A 27,593-nucleotide genomic window follows, 5' to 3' on the forward strand; every position below is an offset into this window, starting at 1 on the left:
TAGTGCATTTTTAATATGGAATGTTTTGAGTTCCTTCTCCACTTCTAATGTGCAGTTTCTATAGTGTTTTCTTTATGGTTATCATGGGGATTACACCTAATGTCTTGAAGTTATAGTGCACCCCTTTGGATTTGCACCAACACAGTGTCTGTGACAGGCACACACGCTGCTCCCGAGACCTGCTCCTATCAGAGGCTGGCGTCACAGAATTACATCTTTGCACACTGTGAGTCCAAAACTATGACCCAAGAACGTGTCAAAGTGTGGTGGTCTCTGCAGTTACATGGAGAACAAAAGTAGAATCACAAACCATAGTTGTAGGAATATGCTTCTACACTAATAACTGCTCTTTTCAAAATATATCTCTTAAATCATGTAAAAAAAATGTTAAGTGGTGTTATAGACCACTTTTACGATGGTACTAGTTTCTATAACTGCCCTTCCATTTTCTCTATCAAGGTCTTCGTCTTATGCTGTTGGGTTATGGGCCCTATAGGCATCTACAAAACTCAGCATAGATTCTAGATTCAGATTCTGTTCCTAGCTTTTCATATAGTCAGTAGATCATTGTCCCATCCATCTTTATTTATTTATTTTGGAGAAAAAAAGTGTGTATTTAGAATTCACCTGCTAGACTCAGTTTAAATATCCCAATTTTGTTGGCAGCATCCAGTGCATCAAAATAGGGAGCCTGTCAAACATATGCCTTCTTCTCTTCATCAGGCCTGATTAGGGTTTTGACCTTGGCCACATCAATGTCATAGAGCTTCTTCACAGTCTGTTTGATCTGGTGCTTATTGGATTTGACATCCACAATGAACACAAGTATGTTGTCCTTGATCTCTTTCATGGCTCACTCTGTAGTCAGGGGAAACATGATGGCATAGTGGCTAAGCTTGTTTCTTTTGGGGGCACTCTTCCGAGGGTATTTGGGCTGCCTCTGAAGCCACAGTGTCTTGGGACAGTGGAAAGTGGCTGATGTTTGTATCTTCTTCTTTTTGTGGCTGTGGATGCATTTCAACTTGGCCTTCAAAACTTTTGCTTTGGCTTTAGCTTTGAGAGGGACAAGGCCTTTCTTCTTCACCTTTGATGCCGTCTTAGTCCTCATCCATCTTTAGCTCCTTCATCTCCCTTGGATGTCATTGTTTCTATATGGGACACAAGAGTCCTCAAATTCTAGGAGGGAAAATCAGCAAAGTAGAATTAAACTGGCTTCCTAGACCCTGCCTATCCATGGAGGTGAGCCCAGAGCTCCAGCAGGAGCCACATCAGGATGTCCTGGTGCTGGTGGGGTCTTGTCTGAATCTGTGGAGTGACAGGTTAGGAAGAAGGTAAAGGGTGTTGGCCCAGGGCTCAGCTTACAGATAGAAACACAGGGGCTCCGTCACTGGGTCATGTCCTTTGGCTCATGCTTGATAGGGACCACTCTGCAAGGGAAAGATTGCTTATATCTATCAGAAAACACTTAAAGGTGGGTGCCCTGCAGGTACCACCCTAGATAGCTGAGTAGAGAGTACAGTGTCTCTGCAGCATAACTCAATGAAAATTTGGCTTCCTCCTTGCCCAAGTGAGCTGGATTTTCTTTTTCTTTTCCTTCCTTTCATAAGGGTTGGATGAGTCGCAGGGGCTATGCACCAGTGTAGGCAGTGTAGGGGCCCAGGAGGAGTGGCCTATAGGTCACTGGCCTGCACAGATAAGGGCTCCCCTCTCATGGTTTCTGGAGTACCACATAGCCAACTCCCAAGAGAACCATATCTCAGAGAACCAAGGTGAAAGCACCTTTTCCAAGTGGCTTTTGCTCCTCCTTGTAGCAGATCTCCTACTTCATTCTGCCTACTTAGCATCACCTGATGCTGTGACATCCTTATTCCCACCTTGGGCCTATGCCCAAGTCTTTATCCCTTGAAAAGAGCCTGTGAAGCCCTATGGGAGCCCTGTCACCTCCAAAAAGACAGAGGGACCTCAGGACTTTTAGTAGGCATGATCCTCAGATAAGTGTGCCAGGCAGCTCTGGGATCTCCTGGCAGTGGTGGCCGTCCTGGGCTCCAGAGGCTGCTGCTCTGCCATCTGCAGTCTGTGAGCAGCAAGGCTTCCCAGGGCCTACGTCCATGATTTGGACCCATGATTTAAAAGCTTTGATTGACTTCTTCAATCAAAGTGTGTAGTTTTTGTTTTTAACTGATGAAGAGAGAAAAGAATTTGTTTTGGCTTCAAGAAGATGTGCCCACCCCAGAGCCCCCACCACCAGCGTGGAGGCTCATGCTCTCTCTCGTCTCCCCAGACGCAGCCCGTGCCCAACCCCCTGGCCTACTTCCTGCACCAGTCACCCTGGTGGTTCCACCGCTTCGAGACACTCAGCAACCACATCCTGGAGCTGCTGGTGCCCTTCTTCGTGTTCCTTGGACGCCGCCTGTGCCTCCTCCATGGGGTGCTGCAGATCTTCTTTCAGGTGAGTGCATCCACTTGCCACCACCCTGTCTCCTTTCATGTGCACAGGCCCCAGTAACCTCATGGTTTCCCATTGACCCTTTGACAAGGAGCTCTGGAGCAGATGTGTCTGGCTCGCAGCACTTCTAGGAGCAACCTCACCAGTTCCACCTCCTCTCCTGGCCCTGGGCAAGCTCTGCCCCCTCCTGAGAGCATCTGTGCAGGATGACAAGGGGCAGGCACAAGTCTGGGTTAGATACGCCACAGCCCAGTCCAATTGCTCCTACCTTGGTGGGTCCAATCCTAATTTCTCCTCAAGTTCCAGAAGTTTCCTGTCACATACAGATGTCAGTATCCTGGGAGTTGGGGTTCTGAGGGGCCCATCTTGTGCTGTCCCCTCAGGGATTTTTGTTGTCAACATTACTATCTTTCCCAAGCTGTAGGCACCTGGCCCCACTCCTGCCCCACCTATCCTGAGGTGCCTCCCTGGGTGTCACTGACTTCGGCCCACCATACTTCTTATGACTTTTGGGATCCACTTGTCAACTTCCAAGGAAATCACAGTTGAGATTTTTAAAATTTCTATCTTACGTTTTATTTTTATGGACGTGTAACGTACATCCAGCAAAATGTACAATCTCAACTGTGTGGCCTATTCTAAGACTTGTACCCAGTCCAACAGAGCCATGTACCTTTGTGCTTCCTTCAGACCCATCTCCACCATGACACCTGTGAGCCCCGTGTGCTGGCTGTCTCTGCCCTGGGCCACCTGTCCTCATGTTTATATCCCCCTCCAGGAGCACAAGCTGCTATAAGCAAGGACCATAGGGGAATCCAACCTGTTGTAGACTCTAGGCTGTCTCTTTGTGGGGTTTTTTGTTTTATTCTTTGTTTTTCTACAAGTCTGTCATGGGCCCTGTGTACTCCCCTGTCTGGGACCTGTTCTCAAGGGACACTGTTGGACCATGGGGACATGTTTTGGTGGTGCTTATCTCTACAGGAAATATCCATTTCCTCAAGTGGTATACCTTTTTCCATCTCCTGCAGCAGAGCTGGGCCCTCATGGCTCTACATTCTCAACCCTGTTGTTGCTACTGGTCATTCCACATCGACCATGCCAGGGTACAAATGGCATCTCATAGAGTTGGTCTCTTGGGACCATAGTGTTCACAGAGTTCATTGGAAAGAATTCATGTGGTCATAGCTCTCTTTCCACAATGCAAAATTCTCTCCAGAGAGGGAAGTGTGCCCTTTATCTTCATAGCTGTATGATGTCTGTATAATTCTATTTCACACATGTTTGGGCATAGTAGTTCTGTGCACTTATCTTGTTGGACTTTTAAATGGACATCTTTGTTTTAACCTGAAGTTTCTTCCTCTTTGACACTGTAGTTGTTTTGTAGGTATGTTGCTGTTCTTCAGAATAGGTCTTCCTCAAATGACTTCCCTGCACTAAATGACAGTCACCATGTGGGTGGCTCTCTGATAATACTCCTGTGAATATCAGTGGTGCCCCTTGTCACTTTGAGGTTCTAATCCTGCCTCTTTTCTTTTGCTGTGTGGGGTCATCAACTCTGCACCACAATGGTAGCCTTGTCCCCTCTCCCCACAGCATACCTGGTGCATCTGCCAACATCCTACAGGTTTTGAAGCTGCCAGTGTCACCTTCTCTTCCTCGGGTTTACAAAGAGTTCTGATTCATAATTTTGGTTTTTGTTTTGTGGTCAAGAGTGGACACAGTTTAGTAGATGTATTCCCAGCCAGTTATGCAAGGTCCCCGGGGTTTTCTTCTCCAATGTCTTAATGTGGTGAGTTATGTTACCCCACTAGTGTTAAGCCAGCTTATGTTCCTAGAGTAAACCCAGCTTGGTCAGGCTATAGAAAGTGTATTTTATTACTGGGCCTAATTCACCAGTGTTTTGTTTTGGATTTGTCGTGGCTGTCAGCGAATGAAGGCCTGCCTGGTTTTCCCCCCCAACTGCCACATGGATTTGCCATCTGTGGCGTCACCCTCCCCACACGAATGGGGATAGCCTTGCTCTCTTAGAGCTCAGAGAGATGTGGGTGGCCTATTCCTTTAACCCAGACACGGGTTCTTTGTGAATACTGGAGCAGACCCTTCCATGGCTGCAGGGCATGCCGTTCCCCCTCTGGGAGGCAGCTTTGGGAGGCATTCATGTCCCAGAATTTGTTCATTTCAGCTGATTTCAAGTCTACTGGCCAAAAAGAGGTGGCAGTGTTCCCATATCATTACGGAGTGTAGATCTGTGACCTGCTCCCCTCCTCCTGCCCCCATCTTCACATCTGAGCCAGGCCGTGTCTAAATTGGGCCCACCACTGACTGAGTGCTGAGCCTTGCCACACACCTGCCATTGTGATGGCCTTAAGGACATTCAAATGTTTAACCTGTCTCTGGCCCTACCCATTCACCTGTTTTGGTCCAGTGTTTTAATTTTTTTTAAAGACTTCTCTTAGCACAATTTTGGGTTTATATGAACATTGTGCAGAGAATGAACAGGTTCCCCTGTCCCCCTCCCTACAAACTCCTCACACTGGTGTACATGGCCCAGAGTGACATGTGATTACCAAAGTCCACAGCCCATATCAGGCTCCCTCCTGTGTGGCATGTTCTATGAATCTGGACACATATAAGAGGACTCGTGTCCACCACCGCAGTGTCATACGGTATTCTCCCACAGGCTCTGGGAGTTCTGCCTGTTCATCCTTCTCCATACCCCAACCCCTGACAGCCCTTGACCTTTTCCTGCCCTTATATTTCTGCCCTTTCCAAGCATCCTGGTGGTGGAATCACAGTGTCTCCTGTACAGACTGGCCTTTCTCGGTCACATGATTAAGGTCCTCCTGTCTTTCCCTTAGTGCTGAATGATGCTCCCTCATCTGAATGTTCCACAGCCTGTTTCTCAGCCCCGTGCCCCCCACACACACACACTGACAGAGTTAGTGGGTTTCGTGTTTCATGCAGGGCACTAGGGTATTTGACTGAGCACTGCAAGGAGGACTACATGGACAGCTTCAGAGGGTGCCTGGCCTAGCCTGGTGAATCTCAGAGTCCTGACCAAGTTCTGGACACCAAGGCTTTCCTCCTTCTCATAACCAGGGTCCACAGGGAATCCTCTTCTGAGGACACTCTCAGGGGAATGGATGAGGCATATGTGACACCTGCTTCATGCACACAGGAGCCTGAGCCACCTTTGGCCCCACATCCTGAGGTGCCAGTGGTGAGAGGAGGTGTTGAGCTCCACCTCTAGAGGTGTCCTCACTGTGGCTATACAAGCCAGGGATCCCTGGCCAGTAACTAGCAGGAAATGCAGAGCTGTCCACGCTGGCTCCAGGTCCTGGTGCAAAGGCAGCGTACAGGACCCCCACTGGACATAGCCGGGGCAAGGGATACAGGTCTGCTCAGCCTTCTGCTTGGTTGCACTGCTAGTAACCACCCTCTAGGCCCCCTGCACTATGCTGACCAGTGCCCCCTGCTGCTGATCTCCAAATAAGCAGATGCTGCTCCACCAGTACTAGCAAGAAGCAAATCATTCCATTACTTAAATGGCAAGCGGTGGTGAGGTTTGTGTCCTTTGTTGTTTGTTTGTTTGCTTGCTTGCTTGCTTGCTTGCTTGTTTTGCAGTACCGGGGATTGAACTCAGGACCCTTTGCTTGCCAGGCAAGTGCTTATTCTACTGAGCTATCTCCCTGGCCCTGAGGTTTGTGTCCTTTGTGCCCTGAGAAAAGTTCTATCTTGAAGGAAGACCTGGGAAGAGGCAGTCTGACCTTAGAACCAGTGGCTTAGAGTGCCTTCTTAGGCAGAGCTTTCTTGGTGAGAATCCCATCAGACTTTAGGATAATCCCACCCATACCAATAGCCAAGCACCCCACAGCCTCACTGCCCACAGTCTGTGGGGACATCCACATCTGCACCAGGTATGGCCCCTGTTCTTGGTCTTCTGCCCTGAAGTAGCCCCTGCGCACATTTCCTCAGTACAGAGGTGATCCACTGACTTAACCAGGGGGCAGGGGATGTTCCTCCTCCACCTAAGCCCCTGGGCTTGTTCCAGAAGGCCCAGCCCAATGGCCTTCTCAAAGGTCCAGGTGTGTCCCTGGCATCCTCTCTAGCCCATGGCATATCCAGGACAAAACAAAGATGCCCAGATCCATGACTCCTCTCTCAGCCTCGTCTGACATCACCTAGGCAGGGTGGGGTGTTGGACTGGAGACTGGCAAGGCACAGCCTGTGTCATCCTGAGAGCAGATGCCCACAGTTTGGAGACGATATAGTATGGAGTTGGGGAGGACTGTGCACTCTAAAATACGGGTGTGCTGGCCAGGATATAACTTCCGCAGCTCCGGCATCCTTCCTCTGGGAAAGATGGGGTGCAAGCAGGTCACCTCCTCCCACACTGAGTTTATACAGCTGCTTCAGAGGGTTCTGCAAGGACACAGGTCCACCAGCTTCTTGGAGAAGTGCATTGGGAAGGCACAGAGGAGCAAGGTACCCCAGTTCCAATGGCATCATCAGCATTCACCACAGACGAAGTTTGGACCTCCATGGCCCACTGAGGTGTCTGCCCTCTCAGGAAGGAGGCAGGCTGGACCTGAAATTCTGCCAGAGGCTGTGAGGAAAGGGAGGGGGCCATGGAAAGGCAGCTTCTGAGAGACACCCTCCTCACCGCTGCTCTGACTCTCCCACTGCTGCATCTAGGAGAAAGGCTTGAGAGACACCCTTAGTCCCCACAGTTAGCCAGGCCCATCCATGGTCATGTCTCGGCAGCAGCCCTACCCTCCAGAGCCGAGTGTGTGTGCCCCCACTTCTTGGGTGTAGTGAAACAACCAAAGCATCTACCATTTCAAGCTGCATCCCAGCAGTGTTGAGCACGTTCTCAGTGTTGCGCAACCAGTACACCTAATTCTAGAACTTGTACTGCGCAGCACACGCAGGACCTACTCCTCCTTACCACTAGCTGAGGTCTACTCTGCCCACAGACCTGTCCCAGCTGCATGTTTGTGCAAACAGAATCACACAGTGTGCGCCTTTGAGCCCGCTTAGTGAGCACAAGTGCCCAAAGCTAGCTGGGCATGGTGGCACACTCCTAGAGTCTCAGCACTCAAGAGGCTGAGGCAGGAGGATTGATGCAAGTTTAAAGCCAGCTTGAACTGCAGAGTTGGACCCTGTCTCAAAAAAACCAAAAACAAAAAAAGTGTCTGAAGTTTGCCCATGTCACTATGTGTGGAGTCTGATTCCCTTCTTTTTTATTTTTTAATTTATTTATTTGGTATAGGGTCTTACTACGCAGCTTGGACTGGTAGTGATCTTCCTGGCTCAGCCTCCCAGAGCTGGGGCTATAGGCATGCATGCAGTACCAGGGATCATACCCAGGTCCTTGCACTTGCCAGGCAGGTGTTTAGACAACAGAGCTATCTCCCCAGCCCCAATTCCCTTTTAAGGCTGAGTGACAGGCCCTTGCATGGACATGTAGCTTTTGAGTAGCTGTTCCTAGACTTTAGTTGGTGACATCTCACACCAAATTCCTCTTCTGTGTGTCCTTCTATAGCTTCTGCTTTTCCTGGTTGCTGCATGGTGCTAATTCAAGTCCTGGTTCATGTCACAGGGGTAGTGCACATAGGCATATGCATGTCCCTTGTGGGAGGTCCCCATGAGCACCACATCCCATGTGGGAGATCTCTGAGTACCTGAGCATCCTCTGTGGAAGCTGCCAGTGGGCACATGTCCCGTGGTAACTGTGAGCCCTGCAAGGACACCCCAAAACCTTCCCCTTCCTTTCAGGGTCATGTTGCTTGGCCCCACTGACTGTGTGCCCGGGCCCGGGATCACTACTTCACATTCCTCCTCCCCCAGCACTGCGCAGCCTCACCCCAGCCCTCTGCAGAGCACACTCTAGGCTCATCTGGGGGCTCTGCAGCCCTTGGTAAACACAGATGGGCTGTGATGAGATTCATAGCCCTCCAAGGAGATGGGCTGCAGGGACACTCAGGAAAACAAGAAAGATAAGATCCCCTCAGAGCACTCAGGCTGCTCTACACCAAATTCCATCCCTCTTACTAAAGAAACAGCCAGATTTGGGAGGGGGAGCACGTGTTAAACCAGGGTGGACTGATAGGAGCCTGATCTGGGACCGGAGCACAGCCAGATCTGCCTGCCCCTTGTCAGCAGACAGTGTCACGGGGACTTTCCACAGAGTGCTGTTAGAAGCAGGACTTTACCCTCACACGGTGCTCTGTGAGCCTGCTTCTCTGGGCATGGGTCCCCACCTGAGCTTCCATTAGAATGGCCCCACAAAGGGGTCCTTTGGAAATAGGCTCAGGCTGCCAGCTGGCCTACAGTGAGGACAGGAATCTGAAGGGGGAGGAACCCTAAGATGGGGAAATCTGGGTGTTGCTCAGAGCTCCCCAGATAGTTCTAACGCATGGCTGGGGCAGAGCTGCCCCTAGCAGAGTAGAGTGTCCTTAGGCCATTAGTGGGCAGCATGGACATGGATCCACTGATATGGGCATCTGTGAGAATCTGCAGAAAGGTTTAGGCTGCTCCGTGTACCCAGCCATAGGCCACAGTTGCCACCCCAGCCTCAGTGGGCACAGGGCCAGCTGCTTGTTTGTGACAGATGTGGGCCAGCATCTCAACCTCCCTAGTCTTCCTTCAAGTGGCTGACACTCATATTTTGTTCTGGACGGCCAATGGCAGAGAGTTGCCCACCAAGGCTGAGGTCAGCTGTGGGTATACTGAAAGTCACCATCTGTCAGACAGGTCAGGCAGACAGCCACACTAACAGTACCTTGAGAACACAAAGCAGGCCTTCTGGATACGCTAGGGCTGTGGCGGTATGGGGCAGTGGCTCCCTAATGCTCACACTCAGGGCCACCACCTACAAGTTTGTGACTCAGGAAAGTCAGTGGTGTCATTCAGCCCAAACTCAAAGGTCCGGGACCCAGGCAACCCACTCCAAGGACAGAAGATAGTCATCCCAGGTCAGCAGAGAAGACAGTCACCCTCTCCCATCTTTTCTTTTCATGCCCTTCCATTTTCTTCTCCATGCTTTATTACTGCTATGCAATCCACAGTTTCAATCCTCCTCTCTGTGATATTTTCCCTTCTGGCTGCTTTGAAGACCTCTCTCCCTAGTTTTGAGTAGTTAAATTCAGATATGATTTGTATGATTTTCTTGAGTCTATCCTTGCTGTGATTTCCTAGGCTTTCTTTTTTTAATATTTATTTATTTGATACAGGGTCTCACTATGCAGCTTGGACTCATAGTGATCCTCCTGTCTCAGCCTCCCTAGCATTGGGTTTACAGGCATGCACCACCATGCCCACATTCACTGGCTGGCACAGCACATGGTCAGCATGGCATGCAGTACTGGGAATTGAACCCAGGTCCTTGTGCTTGCCAGGCAGGTGCTTAGACCACCCAGCTATCTCCCCAACCCTCCTAGGCTTCTTTATCTGTGTTTTTATTGCTTTCATCAAGTTAGGGAAACCTGGGGCTGATTTCATCGTTTTTTTTTCTGCTGTCCTTACATTACATGCGGACCAGGCCATGCCCATTCCTGCTGCAGCCTGGCGTGCTTTGCTTCAGCCCAAGACATCTACCCTGGCCTGCGCTCACGCACTCGTGGCATCCGCATAGGCTGCTGCCGTTGTTCCAGAGCTTATTCAAGGATGCTTCCCACCTCACAGGTCACCTTTTCACCCCAGAAATCACCACTGGTTCTTCTTTGTTGCTCTCATTTTTCTCTTAAATTTAAAGGAAAACACAACTGCAGTTTTGAAGCATTAATAACTATTTTAACATTCTTACCTACTTGGTTCTAATTCTGTTCCTTTTCCCCTCCTGATCATGGCTTATGTTTGCAACAGTCTGTGTGTCCAGATGTGGCCAATGCTGCCACACTCTTGCAACTCTGAGACCCATCTCTGTCATCCCTTAGGTGCTATCTTCAGGTTCCTGTGGGCAGGTCCACAGAGGCCTTGACCCAAGTCAGTTTAGCCCTACTCACAAGGCTTGGTGTTTCTCGGGTGCCTGCTGGGTGTCTGGTTTCCACCTGGTCTGTCCACCTGGGTCCTCAGAATCCTGGAGTCCAACTTGCATGCTCACCAAGCCCCACCCAGTACCCTGCTTCCCTGCTCCTGTTCCTTCCCTGACTTGAGGCCCAGACCATGACACAAAGACATTCTTGCCCATGGGTTCCAGCTCCTCTTCTCCTTCATCCTATCAGAGACTGGGGGGTCTCATAGCATCCTACAGTCAGGGGTCTCAGGACAGTTTTCCTGTCTATGTGGTATCTAGCACTTTGTACTGGCCCTTACAATGCCTTCACCTCCTGCTGCCTGTGACTTCTCTCTACCCTAGAGCAAAAACCACAGGCACAGCGTTCAGCCTGAGCTCATCAGCCCCACAGTGTGATATCACAGCAGTTCTGGGAATCATGGGGCTCTGAGTCTCAGCCATGGTGGCAGTCTTCCAGGGGTGGCTACCCTGTGTATGAAGTCCTAGACAATAGCACCCCTTCTCCAATTGGCTCTACCCAGGAGACCTGGGACACACACCCTGGGAAGTCCAATCGTAGTGTTTCCCTGAAGCAGGCCAAGCTGACACACTAAGAAAAACAGTCTCTTAGACTCCCTCCATCCTTGTTCCCATTGTGCAGATGTTTAAGGAAGACAGTAAGGGTGCAACTGGGCTGTGGAGTGGATACCAGGCCTTGCTGTGCAAGTCAGTGTACTGTGGAGGCCAGCGGGGATTAGCTCTTGCTATTCCTGAGGATTGTGTCCCTGGACCAATAATGTGTACACATCTCAATCACCCTGGAGCCTTGGCAGGGGCCACACGTTATGTTCCCCTGCATTTGTGAGGGCCACAGAGCCCTAGGGAGGCTCTTGCTGGTATAAGCAAATGGGTACAGCTGGGACAGACTCAGGCAACTCCTCCTGCTTTGTGTTCTGAACACCAGGTTCTCACAGGCCACTCTGACACCTGGTCCAAGAGATGTCCTTTCTGGTCTCAGTACCATCTGGATCAAAGCAGGGAAACAAACTAAAACTATGTGAATTTTATAGCAGCCCTGAGGAGGGGGAGACACAGATGAAAGTCACCCAGGGAACCTGCAGATATCCAGTGATGCCTGATATGCCATTGTTGGATGAACAAAGGGAGTTGCTTCACTCCCAGCTGCATGGACCCTGCATCAGGCCAGCCACAGTGTGACAGACCAGAGCTGGTACAAATCACTGGGAACAGAGAGATGCAGAATGGTCAGGTGTCCTCACAGGAACTCCAGAAGCTCTCCAAAGTACCCCACAGGGCTCTGCCCAAGACCAGGCCATCACCTAGCCATTTATCCACCTCATGTACAAAGATGCTTAGGCCCCATCACAGTATCAGCCCACCTCACAGGGCTACTCCCTGGTCCTGAATCTGACCCAGGTAACTGGCCTCAGCAAAACACAAGAGCAGCCCATATCCACCTATCTCATCTACCTAGACAGTTCCTGCCAGGCTGGGGCTAGTGGGCTTGGGGCCCTGGGCAGGCAAGAGGCTGGGCAACTTATACATAGTGAAGAACCAGAGTTGTTTTGTGGCTCAGAACCAGAAAAGTTAATGTTCCAAATTAGCTCAGGGAGAGCCATGAAGCCACACTTTAGAAATCACTAGTATAATCCACAAAAATGCCAAGTATACCAGACCCAGCATATAGATACCTCACTGGATATCATCGCCCATGACCTTAAACTCCCCACTCCTTGAGTAGGATGAGCTATAACTAAAGTGCAGCCTGTGTTCCAAGGCTAGTCCGTTCCCACCAACTTGGACTCAACCATGCAGGTTTTGGCCAACAGAGTATGACCAGGGCATCCTGGGGTTGATACTCCTGCTAGGAACAAGGAAGCTGATTTCCATAGGTCCAGGGTCCACCACCCCACCCCCATGATAATCACTGTGCCTCCCATCTTTCCTCCTGTGTACTTGCCTTCTTCCTTCCACTTTGTCCACATAGCTCAGTCAACACTGCACATTTTCCTCTACCTATAGGAATTCCTACCCACCTCTGTTACCCCTGTCCTTCACATGGAGGCCCTCAACCCCAAATCTCTTCCTTTAAGGCTGTCCTGGACCTCAGCAGGGAGCCTAGCTATTCCACCCCTTTACTACTGAGTGAGGGTAGCTGCTAAACCAACTCATTCCACAGCAAGGAGGGTTTCTGAAGCTCAGCTCCCAACACACCTCCACCCACATCTCCAGAAGCTCACAGAGAGTGGACATGGAGCTCTTACAACAGTGGTGCCAAATCTGTCTTGTGAGTGCCACACTAACTGTTTGCTATTATTGAAAGCTCTGAAAGGTCCTCCATTACTGTCTTAGGAGAATAGTCTTGGGTAGGCATCTTCCTAGATGGAACATACATGCACACACACGCGCGCGCGCACACACACACACACACACACACACACACACACACCTCTTATAAAATGTAGAAGTTGATAAACTGAACTTTGTGAACATTTAAAACAAGATGCCAAAAAAGCCATGAGTCTGCAGAACATTCTTGTGGCACGCACAGTCTAATAGGATATAAGAAGAACTAAGGGCCGGGGAGATGGCTCAGTGGAATGAGCGCTTCCCTGGCAAGCGCAAGGGCCTGAGTTCAATCCCCAGTTCCGCAAAAAAAAAAAAAAAAAAGAAGAAGAACTGAATGCTTCAGCCACAAGACACCCACTTGTTCACTTAGAGGAAAAGATTTGGACACTTCCAAGAGGATGTGTGAATACACCTGGATCCAGAGCAGCTTTGGCATCAGCTGCTTCTCTGGTCTTCCAGCCACCAGTGTCAAGATGCTGGTGACACCAGGTGTTAGTGAGGCACAATCTCAGCCCTCATGTCCTGCTGCAGGGGTTAAAGCCTTGCTGCCACTTTGAAAGCATTCCCCCCACCCAGTTCAGCCTATGCCTACTTCCTAGCGCTAGCCACCCTGCCCTGTACATCCTCAGGGACTCAACCATGTCCACCCAGAAAAGGGGACAGGACCTGAGCTCTCTCCTCCTGCCCAGGTTAATACCCTCCTACACTGCACCCTGCTAGACAGAAGAAGCCACACTGTAGGGCTCCCTTTCTAGGAAGCTCAAGAAAAGACAGACTGCAGCAGGACGGGATGCCCAGAGTGTGTCCTGTGTGCAGGTGTACACATTTGTCAGAAGCCATCAAACCACACTTTTCCTGTTGGTATCAGTAGTTGGTTTAGAGATGAAGGCTGAGACGGTCCATTAACCCTTGCCCAGATGCAGATTCCATCCCTTCGTAGGGCTTGAGGGCACGCACAGTGATCACTGTGCAGTCTCCTGTGACGTTTGAACTCTGAGAATCCTGTGTCCCCATGAACTCAGTTCCCTGGGGGCTCATGTCCAAGAACCCTATCCTAATTCAAGATTCTGGCCCATCCTCAGTCCTCCTCTTGCAAGAGCAATGCTGGAGGGGCATAGGCTGTGCCCCCATGGCCCTGCCTCACCCTCAGGCCCTTCCCCAGGTGGTCCTCATTCTCAGTGGGAACCTGAGCTTTCTGAACTGGTTGACCATCGTGCCTAGCCTCTCCTGCTTTGATGATGCCACGCTGGGATTCCTGTTTCCTTCAGGGCCAGGCGGCCTGAAAGATCGAGTCCTGAGGATGCAGAAGGAGGAAGCTGGAGGGGCCAAGCCTGAGCCAAGATATGGTAGGTGATCCTAACCCTAACCCCTTCTGTATGTTGGGGCAGAGAAGTATCTGCTGTGTGGGGACCCTGTGTCCTCAGCCTTGGCAGGGGATGAAGGGTGGTGAGAGGGTGCCCAGCCATGAGAACTCATCCCCCTCCCACAGGCTGCTTGGTACGGCGTGTGGCCAACATCTCGCTGGGCATCCTGCTGGCTTGGCTTAGTGTGCCTGTGGTCATCAATCTGCTGAGCTCCAGGCAGGTCATGAACACCTCCTTCAATCCACTGCGGATTGTCAACACCTACGGGGCCTTTGGAAGGTATGGAAGAGGGTCCCAGGGGACACTTGGCCCTGGCCACATGCCTGGTCCTCTGATCAGGTCCTAGGCTGAACATGTCCCCTGCTGTTACCCTAGCACTGCAGGGAGAAGCAGAGTACCCACTCCATCTTTGAACGTGCCTTATCTCCCCCTAGCATCACCAAGGAGCGGACAGAAGTGATCCTGCAGGGCACAGCCAGTGCCAATGCCAGTGCCCCTGATACTGTGTGGGAGGATTATGAGTTCAAGTGCAAACCAGGGAACCCCTGGAGGCGGCCATGCCTGATCTCCCCCTACCACTATCGCCTGGACTGGCTCATGTGGTTTGCAGCCTTCCAGGTAAGGATGTTCCACCACCAGCTCCCTGGCCTGTCACATGGCAATGACATTGGGCATGGAGGCTCCCAAAATGGCCACCCAGGGGAGGCTCACCTCAACTGAGGTAGTAACCAGTCCTGGCCTCACAACCCTGAACCTTTGCTGTAGGAATGCAGGAAGGTGATGATGCCAGCTCCAAAACAAAGCCTCTGTTCTTGTCCTGTCATGAAGCCAGCAGTGCAGCTCCCAGGAGGATATAGTCTCAGAGGATAAGACCAGGCCAGGTGGGGCTGGTGTAGCCAGGACAGTGCCTACCATGGACACATCAGCAAGACTGGGTGCCTGGGCAGATGATGAGTGACCCTTGCATGCCAGGCTGGTGGGCAGTGGGGAGCCAAGGTTGTGGTATACGGGGAATCCAAATGCCCACACTCCACCCAAGCTATAAGGAACTTAGAGTAGCAGGCAGACAACAGGTGACAGGGAGGGTCTGCACTTGGGACATAGGGTCTGCACACAGGACTCATAAGCCCTTTCCCCCAGACCTACGAGCAGAATGAGTGGATCCTACACCTGGCTGGCAAGCTCCTGGCCAACAATGCTGAAGCTGTGTCCCTGCTGGCCCTCAACCCCTTTGAGGGCCGGGAGCCCCCCAGGTAAGACCCCAAGGCTCCCTCCTAGCTGGCCCACTCAATGCCAAGGTCGATAGATCCCATGTTCCCATAGTACTTCCCCACATGGCCTCCTGTCCTACCATCTGCAGCAGGAAGCTTCAAGGAGCAAGGCCTGCCACGGATGCTACTATCTAGGGAGCCCTTGATCCAAAGGACCCATTAATCACCCATTGATGGCCCATCTAGGTCACACCCACCATCAGCAAGAGGAGACAGGGATAGCTGTTCAGGACACGCCTCACTGATGTCCCCAAGGCTCAGTGCAAGTAGCCAAAGTCCCCATTTCACAGCCACACACCTGAGATGCACACCTACATAGAGGGGAACCCTTGCAGTACTGCTGTCTGTACACAACCTGCAGAGGTGCAGATGGTTTGGTGGGTGGAGAATAGGCTTATTCTCCAGGGCAGAGTCTGGCAGCCAAAGTAAGGCCCACCTGTGAATGACTTGGTAACATCCAGGGAGCAGGCCATGTGGGGTTAAGGATGCACAGGAAACAAGAGGGTGGCATTGGAGTGGAAATGGGATGATGGGCCTAGCTTTCCAGACTCCTGCACAAGGGGCTATGGTTTAGAGCAGGGTGAGGACTGGCCCCTGGGAACTGTAGTATGAATAGCACATGGTGTAGCCAGGCGCAGGATTGATTCTGGGGAACTGAATGCCTACAGAGCCAGGGCTGGGGTGCTGTGCCTTACATAAGGAAGTGTAGCTGTGGGGCTAAGCATGGATAGGAGGATGCAGGCCAGGGTGTGCATGTCAAGAGTCCCTGGTGACCTTCTCCCCAGACTGGAGACTGGGTAGACAGATACACTGCATAGATCTGAGTGGCCACTGAAGACCAAGGACAACATAGGCCTGAGCTAGCCTGGTTCCCCCCACCTCCCCCACAGGAGTCATTGATTCTGACAGTAAACACGTTCCTGTTTCTACCCTCAGCCAGCTCAGGGCAGCTGCAGCTCGGAACTACCCACAGCTGTGAGGACTGGGTAGGCAGAGATTGCAGGCTGCCGAGCAGCTGTGCCAGCCTGGCAGATGCCCTGACCACATGAGCTGCTGAGCCCCCGCCCCATCGTGTCCTGCCATGGAGCTATAGAGCCAGAGCTAGGTCCCTATGGACCAATGCCCACCCCACAGTCCCCATGTTCCCTTAGGCATGATGAGAGCTCAGGCTCCCACTTGAAATGACCAGTCCCCTGGGCAGCGCCCCCTTCTGTGAACTAGCATGAAGGCCCTGCTGACCTGCCTTCCCTGTGGCCACTGCAGACCAGACGGGCACAGTGCTGTGAGCAGACATTCTCCTGGCATTTCAGGGATCCACTTGGTCCCTGAGCTTTGTCCTTGCAAACTTCAAGCGGGTTTTGTCTGTGATTATACTGGTCCCAGCAGCCCCAGGTGGAGGAGTATCAGACCTGGCCAGGCTCCCTTCTGCTTTGCACTCCCCTCAAGCCAGAGCCACTGGTCCAGGTCCTTGGCCCAGCAGGGCTGTGTGGGGTCTCTGAACTATCCAGCTCTTCTGAAGCTGACTCCAGAGGGGTGTGCAGCCATGGCAAGGAGAGCCTTTCCTTGGAAAAGCAAGTGGATCAAACCATCGGACTTCCAGCCTGGAGGCACTAAGTAATAAAGGTGCCTAAAAGGATGGACCAGAAAACTGAGATGCAAAAACCAGTTCATAGCTTATGAGAAGGAGTAGTGACTTAATCCTGAGAGGAAACATTGAGGCACTTGAAATATTTAAAATTAACACATAGTATGTGACCCTCCACTTCGCAGCTAGGGCAGGACTACATGATGATAGCCCTGACCAGAGTCTTGGCCCCTGCCTGTGAGCACTGAACATAGGCCTAACTACATTTATTTTATCTGGACTTCGTAAAATGGGTGAGCTGAGCCTTCCACTGTGAAAAGATGTCCAGAGAAACATGTTTTCCTGTCACCCCTCCTAAGGACATGCAGAAGCTCTGGACACAACACATGAAGCAAACCCAAGTAACTAAGAGGTAACTCAAAGAAGCTACCAGCAAGGGACCTCAGGGGCAACAGCCCCAAAGGGAGGCGTGTTCCTGGTCTTCTTTGTGCCTCACTTTCTAGACGTAGAGACAAAGTAACAGCAACTGGGAATGCAAGACAGCACCAAAATGTCCAATAAGAGCTTCTTCCTGTGGCTGGGGAGCAGCCAGGAAAGCCTGGGAGTGGTGGCCTGACTCCAGAAAGGCAGGTGAGAAGCCCAAACCACTTTGGGAGGCTTGAGTGTTCTCACCCCAGCGGGCAGGGGCGTGGGGACCTCAGGTTGCACTCCCACTCAACAGCGCTGAGTGCTGTCCTCCCCAGGGCTGGTGTGAGGTGACACAGAGCTGCCTTAGCCCCCAGGACACCCTTGTCTGTCAGTTGCATCCCCCACAACCAGCAGCAAAGCTGTGCCCCTTCTAGCACCATCAAAAGCAGCAACCTAAAACAACAGGCTCAAATAAGAGCTAGGATCTGAGGACACCTAGAGCGTTAAGTTTTCAATTGAAAAGCACATATAACATTAAAAACTGGGAAGATATTAAAGTGAGTGAGAGACAAGACAATTGGTGCGTGACAGCACTAAGGTGACACCAGTTATGGCACAGACATCCTAAAGCATCTGCTGCAGAAGTGATTTATTTATGAGCTCTGAACACAACAGTCATACCAAAGAAATAAAAATTATGAAGAAAAACCTAATGAAAGTTGAGAACTGAGAAATACAGTAGCTGAAATAAACCACTGGAGCGGGGAGGCTCAGCATCAGGAGAGAAAGGACAAGAGAATCAGTGACCTGGAAGGCAGGAAATGACAGTGACCCCACTCAGGGCAACAGGAGCCAGAGACCATATCATCAGGGCCCCTCGGGGACAAGAGTATTGGAGTGTACAGGCACTTGGAGAAGTAATGACTGAAGAGGAACAAACTACACGATTAGTAAGCCACGTGAGCTCCAGCCAAGTTCACAGCAATGCACACTGAAGTTAGACAGCAAGGAGGTTGTGGAGGCAGCCAAAGACACCACCTCGCTGTAGGGGAGGCAGTCAGTGACACTGACAAGGCCACAGGCCGGGGTACAACCTCTTCTGGATGCCATCCAGAGCATCCCCAGCAAAAATGGGAAATTGAGACACTTTTAGATGAAGGAGATGTCAATGGTGATGCTGATGCCAGGGTGGTCACCCTAAAGGGACAAGCAGAGCAAGCTCTCCTGACAGCAGACTCTGGACAAAGGAACCTCCGAGCACTGAGGGAAGAAGCCAGACTGCAGGGACTCGATGCTTCTCCCATTCTCACTCATGCCTGTTGGCTAGGCAAGGAGTACAACATGCCTCCAGATGACATCCTTAGGACAGCTCCATGATGGGTGGCAGAGGACAAGTGGACATAGGGAGGAAGGTCTGTGCGGTTCACTTGAACTGGCCTAGGGCATCAGCAATCTGTAAAGTTTGTATGTAGAATGCACTAAGAGCCAAAGAACAGGCCATATGAAGAGATACATTTAGGGCTGGCCAGATAGCTCAGTGGATTAGAACGCCTGCTTAGGCAGACTGGGGTTCAATCCCCGGCATGCCATACTGGCCCCACTCCTGGGGCACGCTGAGACGGCAGTTGAGACTGGGTGTGGTGGCACATGGCTGTAATCCCAGTGCTTGGGAGGTTGAAAACAGGAGAATCGCTATGGGTCCAATTGTGTGGTGAGACCCTGTAGACCCTGTACTAAATACATTTTAAAAAAAAAGAAAAGAAAAGAAAATTTGAAGAGATACATTTAAAGACATGATTGGCAAATCAAAAGAAGATTCTAAAAATTATGTAACTCATAAGGAGGCAGGAGGGGCAAAGATATTTAAACTCACAACAGCTAGCTACAGTGGTATACACTTGTAGTTGCGGCTACTCAGGAAGTGAAGGCAGGAGTCTTGTTTGAGCCTAGAGGTAAAAGGCAAGCCTGAGAAACACTGGAAGAGCCTATCTCTTGAAAGAAAGAACAGAAAAAAAAAAAAAAAAAAGGAAAAGGAAAAGCAATGGAGGGAGATCAGAGGAAAAGATAAAAACAAAAAATAAATTAATATACTTAAACTCTAACATAAATAGTTAAATATAAGCTGGCTAAATTAGCAATTAAAAAATAGGAATTGCAGAGTTGATTAAAAATTACAACCCAGTTCTGCCACCTTAACCATTGAAGAATAGTAGCTAGCCCTCATCTCCACTTTCCCCAGCCCTCCACTATCCCATGGCCATGGGCTTCAACAGGGGCCATAAGGTGACTAGGAATGTGAGCAAACCGAGGCACAGCCACCGTCCCGGACCCCTCTCCAAACACACCAGGTTTGTGCGGGACATGATCCGGGAGGTGTGCGGCTTCACCCCCGACGAGCGGCGTGCCCTGGAGCTGCTCAAGGTCTCCAAGGACAAGCGTGCCCTCAAGTTCATTGAGAAAAGGGTGGGGACGCACATCCACACCAAGAGGAAGCATGAGGAGCTGAGCAACGTGCTGGCCATAAGGAAAGCAGCTGCCAGGAAGGACTGAGCCCCTCTGGAATAAAGCTTTGCAGAAAGTTAAAAAAAAAAAAGCACAACCTAGCTGGCCGTGGTGTGTGTGCCTATAATCCCACCACTCAGGAGTCTGAAGCAGGAGGATTACTGCAAGTTTGAGGCCAGTGTGGGCTCCAATGTGAGGTCAAGGCCAACCTGAAATACATAGTGAGACACTTTCTCAAAAAAAAAAAAAAAAATCCAACCAAGTGGTGTGTGTAATAAATTCACCCAAAATATGTGACAGAATGGGCAGATTCAGGACAAATGGATGCGAAGATATGTCTCATATATATTAATGCAAAGCAGGAGTGATTGGTTAATATCAGATGGACTTCAAAAAAAAAAGATGGGCAGCACATAAAGGGGGCGGGGGGAGTCAACTCACAAGGAGATGGCACCCCTGAAAGCATGAGTATTGAGTACAGGGCTTCAGTGTGTGGAGAAAACTGCACAGAATTAAAACGAAAAACGGAGGCATCCAAAGTCTCCTCTATGGGGCCAGGGAGATGGCTCAGTAGAATAAGCGCTTGCCTGTCAAGCGCAAGGGCCTGAGTTCAATCCCCAGTTCCAGGAAAAAACAAAAAAAAAACAAAGTCTCCTCTGGAATCCTGAGCACATTTCCTGCAACAGCTGGTTAAACAACTGGGTGACAGCAGCAAGCAAGGGGACTTAACCAGCATCTCAGAATATGACACCCAGTGAACTGAATGAGAATGCACGTCAGAATCTGTGGGATGAAGCTAAAATGGTGAGGAGGAAAGCACTAAGTGACTCGGTTAGAGAAGAAGGCAGACCTCAAACCTATGACCTAAGCCCAGGATTCCATCAAGAACTAGAAAAAAAAGAGACCTCACTGTGTACCTGTGAGAATGCCTGTGAGACAAACCTGTATCAGTGCCCGATATTGGCAGGGATGCTCTGAGAGCAGACACACGGCTGGTGAGGCAGTACAGTTGCTCTGGAGAACAGCGGAGCGATGACTACAGAAGAAACCCTGCGGCCTCCACGCAACCCAGGTATGCCATCCACGGACATGCAGCCCAGAAACGGAAACAGGTTTGTGCAGAATTTGCCTGCACGTATTCATCAACAAGTGTAATAGACTGAAACTAGAAAGAATCCAGATGCCTTTCTCAGACAAGTGACCACGCCTTGAGATACATCTCATGGGCACTAAGAGGACAAGGTATTGGGGAACCTCCAGAGAAAGGAGCTGAGTCAAAGAGCCAGTTCTCAAGGGCACACACTCAGTTGGACTTCCTTCACATGGCATTTTTGAAAGGACAAGATGACAGAGGAAGGGAACTTGCTGGGTGAGGGATCAGACAAGAGTGGGGCCTGGCGGGGACCTTACACTAGTTCTCCAAGATGTTGCCCATAGTGTCAGATTTTAAGTGTGCTAGAAATCCACCTGCTTTGTTCAGGCTCTGGAACCTTTCAGGCTGCGTCATGGCCCTCCTGGCCACCATCACTGACAGTGCACACAAGAAGCCCGGGATATCGCCTTCCACCCCGGCTGGCCATGGTTGTTACTAAAAGGTGTTCATCCCCCTCAGGGGACTAGCCACACCACACTTGCAGAGGATGAAGCAAGAGAGAACCCAGGAAAGTGAAGTGATCCCCTGACAGGACCTTCCTTAGGGGCTCCATATTCAGCATAACAAGCCCTGTCCAGCCCCAGCCCCGTGTTGACTCCCTCCTACCAGGTATCAAGACCTGGGCCAGGCCACTCTGTAGTCTAGGGAACCCCCTACCTTGCATTCTGACTCCGATAGATGCTGGCACTGTCACATCACTTAGAATCAGCAACTTTGAGACCCACTATCTCTACCTCTTCTCTCTAACCTCATTAAGGGCCTGGGAACTGCCATGGGCACTGCCACCCTGCCTGTGAGAGTACAGTGGCACCCAGGAGTCCCTCAGAACTCCAGGCACACACCATGTGCCATCATTAGAGCTGCATATCTAGTTCATGTCCAAACATGACAACAGACAGAAAGTGTAAATTAGAAACCATCATCTTGGTCAGGGTCTGCTGAGATGGGTTGAGGGATGGGACCTGGAGCCTCTGTCGGCTCCATCGATGGTGGTCTAGGTGAAGCAGGAACTCAGGGTCCTGGGCAAGGGTCCCTGTGAAATGCATTCACCTTGAGTGAGGACCTCAGGTCCCTGGAGAAGCTATATCTCAGTACAGGGTGAGCAGGGCACTGGCACCCCAGGCTGACATGCTACCCCCCACAGGTGGGTCCGTGGAGAACACTGGCGGTACAAGTTCAGCCGGCCCGGAGGCAAGCACGCCTCAGAAGGCAAGTGGTGGGCACGCAAGAGGATTGGCCCCTACTTTCCCCCACTGCGCTTGGAGGACCTGAAGGACTATTTCCAGGCACGAGGGTGGCCCCTAGAAGAACCCATGTAGCTTTCATCCCCCCAATAAAGGTCAGAGCCAACACCCAGCTCTACATGGCATCCCGCCAGAAGAAAGTGTCCCTGTCACTTTGCTCTTCCCTGTCCCTTTCTTGGGAAGGAGCCTCTGGGCACCATGCTTCCTGAGATCTTTGGGTCTTCTCACCTCTGAGAACTTCTCTGCCTCTGTACCCCTGCTGCCTGGTGGGTTTGCCAGCACCCCTGTCTGGATGAACTCAGTGAGCAGAGTGTCCACAGCTAAAGCTTTGGTGGCAGCCCTGTTCTGGGGCCTCCTGGAATCCTTGATATCGTGGGACAGTTCTGCTGACCCTGTAACTGTGTGGACAGCCAGGTTCCCATCCCATAACCAGTGTGCTTGACCCCCACTGAGCCCCCTCATCCAAATGGGGAGGGGCTCACTGTCATCATGGTCTCTACCCCAGCTCACACTCAGTTCACATTTCCTGCTCCTCCCCAGGAGATCAGTGTGCATGAGGCACAGACAGAAGGCCTCTGTTCTCAGCTGGTGACCACGTCCCCCAGCTACAGAGGCCCCAGGTCTGGCAGCCTTTTGCCCAGGAGGAATGTTTACTGCTCCATAGTCACTAAGTGGACAGCACTACAGAGAGGGAAGACAGCAGAGCTCCTGGTGGAATCTCCCTGCTTCTTGCCCAGCCTGGCGGGGACAGCTGCCCACCCCTGCATCCCAGTGTCTGGAACCCATGTGGTTGGCCATACCACTGAGGGCCCGGCGGGGACAAGGTGGTGTGACCGAGGTGGGCACAAGTGCGGGTCTGTGCACAGCCCCCCCTCCGGGCGCCTGGGGGGATGGCTAGCCCAGGTGCAAACAGAGAGACGGTGTCCCAGCTCCCTGGGAACAGGGCGCCTGTGTCTGTCAGGGACAGACGGGCCTCAGAGCAATGAGCCTGGAGCCAGCACGTCTGCCCGCGGCAGCCCCAGGAGCTGACTAGCAGCCTGGGGACCATCCTGGCTGGCGGGCTGGGTGGGGCCTGCCTCATAGGATGGTGGTGGAGGCATAGCAGAGGCAGCTGTTGCTGGAATAGTCAGGGACCCCAAACCAGTAGACACCAGCCCTCCGTGCCCCCTGCCAGGACACAGTGGGTTCTAGGTCTACAGTGCTCAGCCCAACTGTGGGCTATTCCTAGACCTTGCCCAGCCATATTCCCCCAGTCTTCCAGGTGCCTCTTGGGGCCTGCAGGTCCAGTGGAGGTGAGAACAGGGCTTTAGTGGGGTGATAGACATGGCCCCACAGCCCTGACTGGAAGGAAAGAAAGATCTGGGGTAATCAGTAAAGCCACAGTACAGACAGCCTCTTCTCCCATAGGTCTAGAGGCCCCAAGCTAATAGCTGAAGGAAGCCAGATACTGCTGTACATCAGGGGCTGTGGCATTTAGTATGTCCCCATTGCCCCAAATACTGTTCCTACCTCACATCCCCAACCTGTTTTTATCTCTCTTTGTGGACATTCCTGTAAGTAGAGCAACACATGCGGTCTTTAGTGATCCCTGGTGCTTTGCAAGGTCTTTAGTGATCCCAAGTGCTATGCTAGCACTCATCTCCTTACTTCTGTCAACAAATATTACCTGCTGTGTGGACAGACCCACACGCGTCCATCTGCTGTGAGAGCCCTGTGGGGCAGTAGAATAACAACACCAAAAATTTCATGGTGGGGCTTACTCAATGTGAAGTTAAGGGTTTGCATTTGACCAGAAACCATTTCTAGGACCTATTCCTGCACCAGCCACTGGAATAGGTCCTGTCCCTGCAAGGCAGATCCAATGACACAGGACCCACTCCAGAGATCCCTTGGCTCTGACCCTGGGTGCCCTATCCCTGCTCGGGAGGGAAGGACCCCTCATCCCAGGAAGTAGCTCTGAAGATCCACTCACCAGGACATCACAGGTGATCTCAGGTCAAGATGTGATGTACACACAGCCTCCACCTCCTGACAGGTATAGGCTCCTCAGTCCTGTTCTTCCCAAGCCAAGAGGTCCGCCACAATCCATCCATCACAGCTATGCCATGGCTCTCCACTACACTGCCACTGCCAGGTCATCCCCCAGCAGGGACTCTACTGTGACATTCCTCCATTCACAGCCCTCCAAGGACCTACTCATAGAGCACTAGCTCAGAGCCACTGCCTGTCACCCCCACCACACCTCTGCTATGTCAGGACACATGGCCCTGTCCCCAGCACAGTGGGCAGACTGGGTCGTCTGGGTGGCCCAGACCAGTGTGTTCCTTACCATGAAGCATCTGAAGGAGACTTGGTCTCTTTCTCAGCCATCCCCAGAGAGAGACTTGTGAGGAGTGGGAGCTTGAATTCAATGTGGGAGCTTGTAAGTCCTGACACCATTAGTCAGCCACTATCTAAAGAATTGGGACCACTCTTCCTTGTTTCTCCCTGTTAAAATCATTCCCACCAGGGAGCCCCATGAGCTATACTAGATGATCACCATTCTATGGGAGTGCTGTGCAGAAGCTGGCTCAGAATCTAAGTGTGCCCACATGCTGCAAACCACCCAGTATGTTAGTCTGACTACTCCACCTGTGAGCACCATGAGAGTAGGGGCTCCTTGGACAGATGACCACCTCAAGTGGAACTGACCCTGGAAGGACTACTTCCTCACAGGAACTCAGATCTGTAGGCACTGTCCAGCAGGCTACAGCCATGCTCAGGGTGGCCTCTGGCCTCATTTGGAGCAACAGCTCGGCCAGGGCCCCTCCTCTGCTCCTGCTACAACAGCCATGGGGCCCCAGTGCTCATACCAGGTCTACCATGATCCTCCATGGGCCAGAGGCTCTCTGCTACTTTGTCAATGAATCTTTCATTCATTTAAAGATTAATAAATGGGGCTGAGGAATCAGCCCCATTTAATAGAGAGCAGGATGCTAGGAATAAACCCAACCAAGGAAATGAAAGACTCAAATAATGAAAACCACAAACTACTGCTAGAAGAAATTAAAAACAACCTAAGCAAATTGAAAAGCATTCATATCTTTGACAGGAAAATTTAAGATGACAATACTGCCCTAGTGGCCTAAGGCTCATGCAATCCCTGTTAGAATTCCAGGGGCCCTTGTTTGTAGAAATGGAAATTTCAGTTTTCATATTCACATGGAATTGCAAATAACAAAAGCAATCTCAAAAAAGAAGAAAGTTGGAGGTCTCACACTTCCTGGTTTCAAAACTTACTATAAAGCTACCCCGACCAGAACAGTGTGGTTTTGGCACCAAGACAGACACAGAGACCAGTTGACCAGAAGAGAGACCCCAGAATAAAACCTGTACATGTGTGGTCAAATGCTTTTTGCTAAGGGCTCAAAGACCAGACACTGATGGAAAGGCTGCTCTTTCAACAAATAGGGCTGATGGGGAAACTGGATATATCCCCTGAGAGAAAATGAAGTTGGGCCCCTATTTCATGCTACAGGAAAATTAAATCAAATAGATGAAACCCCCAACCTATAAAATCCATAATAAAAGGAGAAATCTTCTTTGACACTGAATTTGACAATTATTTCTTATCTTTGATACCAAAAGCAAAGTCATTAAAAGAAAACATAAATTGAATGCTACCAAACGTAAGGAGACAACACGCAGTGAGACAGAACATACAACTCACATGCCTGACAAGGACCTAGAATACAGAGACCTTTTATAGCTCAACTGCAAAAAGAAAAAGTCAAGATAGGGAAGGACTTGGATAAATCTTCAAAGAAGAAATGTGTCCAAAATCACATAAAAAGATGCCAAAATCCTTAGTTATTAAAGCAATGCAGGGCTGGTGAGATGGCTCAGTGGTCTAAAGCACCTACTTAGAACAAGCTAAACAAAGCACAGAGACCGCGGTTCAATCCCCCAGCACCACATGCCAGCCAGTCCCGCCCCCTGGTGGGCTGAGCTGGCCACACATACACTAAATAAATAAATAAATATTTTTTAAAAAATAAAAAAATAATAATAAAAAAATAAAGCAATGCAAATCAAAACCGCTGTGAGATATCACTTCACCCCCACCAACCATAGTTTTTTTTTCTTGTTTTTTGAGACAGAATCTCACTATATAGTTGAGGCAGGCTATAAACCCCCTTTGTAGGCCATAGTAGCTGGCCTCAAACCTGCAGTGATCCTCTCGCCTCAGCCTCCCAAGTGCTGGGATTACAGGTATGTGAAAACATGCTTAGCCCATAGTTTTTCTTTAAAATGGAAAATAACAAATGTTGAAGTTGAGGTGGGCCTGTAAATACTATGGAGGACAGTAACCCACAGTCCCTTTTTCTTTCTTAATTTTATGTATTTGATACAGGGTCTCACTATACAGCTTGGACTCATAGTGATCCTGTTTCAGCCTCTTCATAGCTGGGATTACAGACATGTGCCACCACGCCCAGTCTTGGTGGCCAGCTCAGCATGCCTGGGGCAGTGCCAGCATAGCGTGTGGTACCGGGGATCGAACCCTGGTCCTTGTGCTTGCTTAGGCAGGCACTTAGACCACTGAGCTAGCTCCACAGCCCCTCGGTCCCATTTCTGAACACCCACACCAAACTGCACAAAGGGATTTAGTAGATATCTGTACCTGAATCTTTGCAGCAGCATCACTCACAACAGCCCAATGTCTGTCAGCAGATTGATAGTGTGTATATTAGGCAAAGGAATATTATTCAGCCACAAGAAGGAATGAACCTTGATGTCATGCTCAGCAAGGGAAGCCAAGTAGATACAAAGGTGCCCTATCATATGATTCCATTTATATGAAATATCCAGAAAGAGGCAAATCCAGAGACAGGAAGCATATCAGTGGAGGTTTGGCATGGTGTTGCATGCCTGTGATCCAGCCGAGGCAGGAGGATCTCAAGGTTCAAGCCAGCCTTCAGCAGTTTAACAAAATACTCAAAATTTTAGAAAGGATTAGGGTGTACCTAATATGTGCAAGGCCCTGGATTTCATCCCCAGCACTGAAAACCATAACAAAAAAGCCAATCCATATTTAGTAGGTGCCGGGTGTTGAGGTAAGGAACTGTCTGCTCCAGTGGCAGGGCTTCTTTCAGAGGGTGGAAAATTGGATATGATAATGTGGTTACACACCTGTTGTGAATACACTGATTGCCACTGAATTGTTGACTTTAAAATAGTTAAATTTATGTTTATGTCTGCTACCTCAGTTTTT

General features: G+C 50.5%; 1 protein-coding gene across 2 annotated transcripts in view; it reads left to right on the forward strand.

Moving 5' to 3' along the window:
* Lmf1 (lipase maturation factor 1) overlaps window positions 1–22,447 on the forward strand; it is a 108,089-nt gene extending 85,642 nt beyond the window's left edge. For both annotated transcript variants that reach the window (XM_004628125.2, XM_023711714.1), the window contains 6 exons: window positions 2,282–2,449; window positions 13,975–14,158; window positions 14,302–14,455; window positions 14,611–14,794; window positions 15,317–15,429; window positions 22,240–22,447. In XM_004628125.2, the coding sequence (XP_004628182.1) occupies window positions 2,282–2,449; window positions 13,975–14,158; window positions 14,302–14,455; window positions 14,611–14,794; window positions 15,317–15,429; window positions 22,240–22,414 (978 nt within the window). In that variant the 3' untranslated portion in view covers window positions 22,415–22,447. The remainder of the gene's footprint in view (window positions 1–2,281; window positions 2,450–13,974; window positions 14,159–14,301; window positions 14,456–14,610; window positions 14,795–15,316; window positions 15,430–22,239) is intronic.
* The last annotated feature ends 5,146 nt before the right edge of the window (window positions 22,448–27,593 follow it).

This window comes from Octodon degus, unplaced genomic scaffold (genome assembly GCF_000260255.1).
Source record: "Octodon degus isolate 3935 unplaced genomic scaffold, OctDeg1.0 scaffold00021, whole genome shotgun sequence".
NCBI classification, from domain to species: Eukaryota; Metazoa; Chordata; class Mammalia; order Rodentia; family Octodontidae; genus Octodon; species Octodon degus.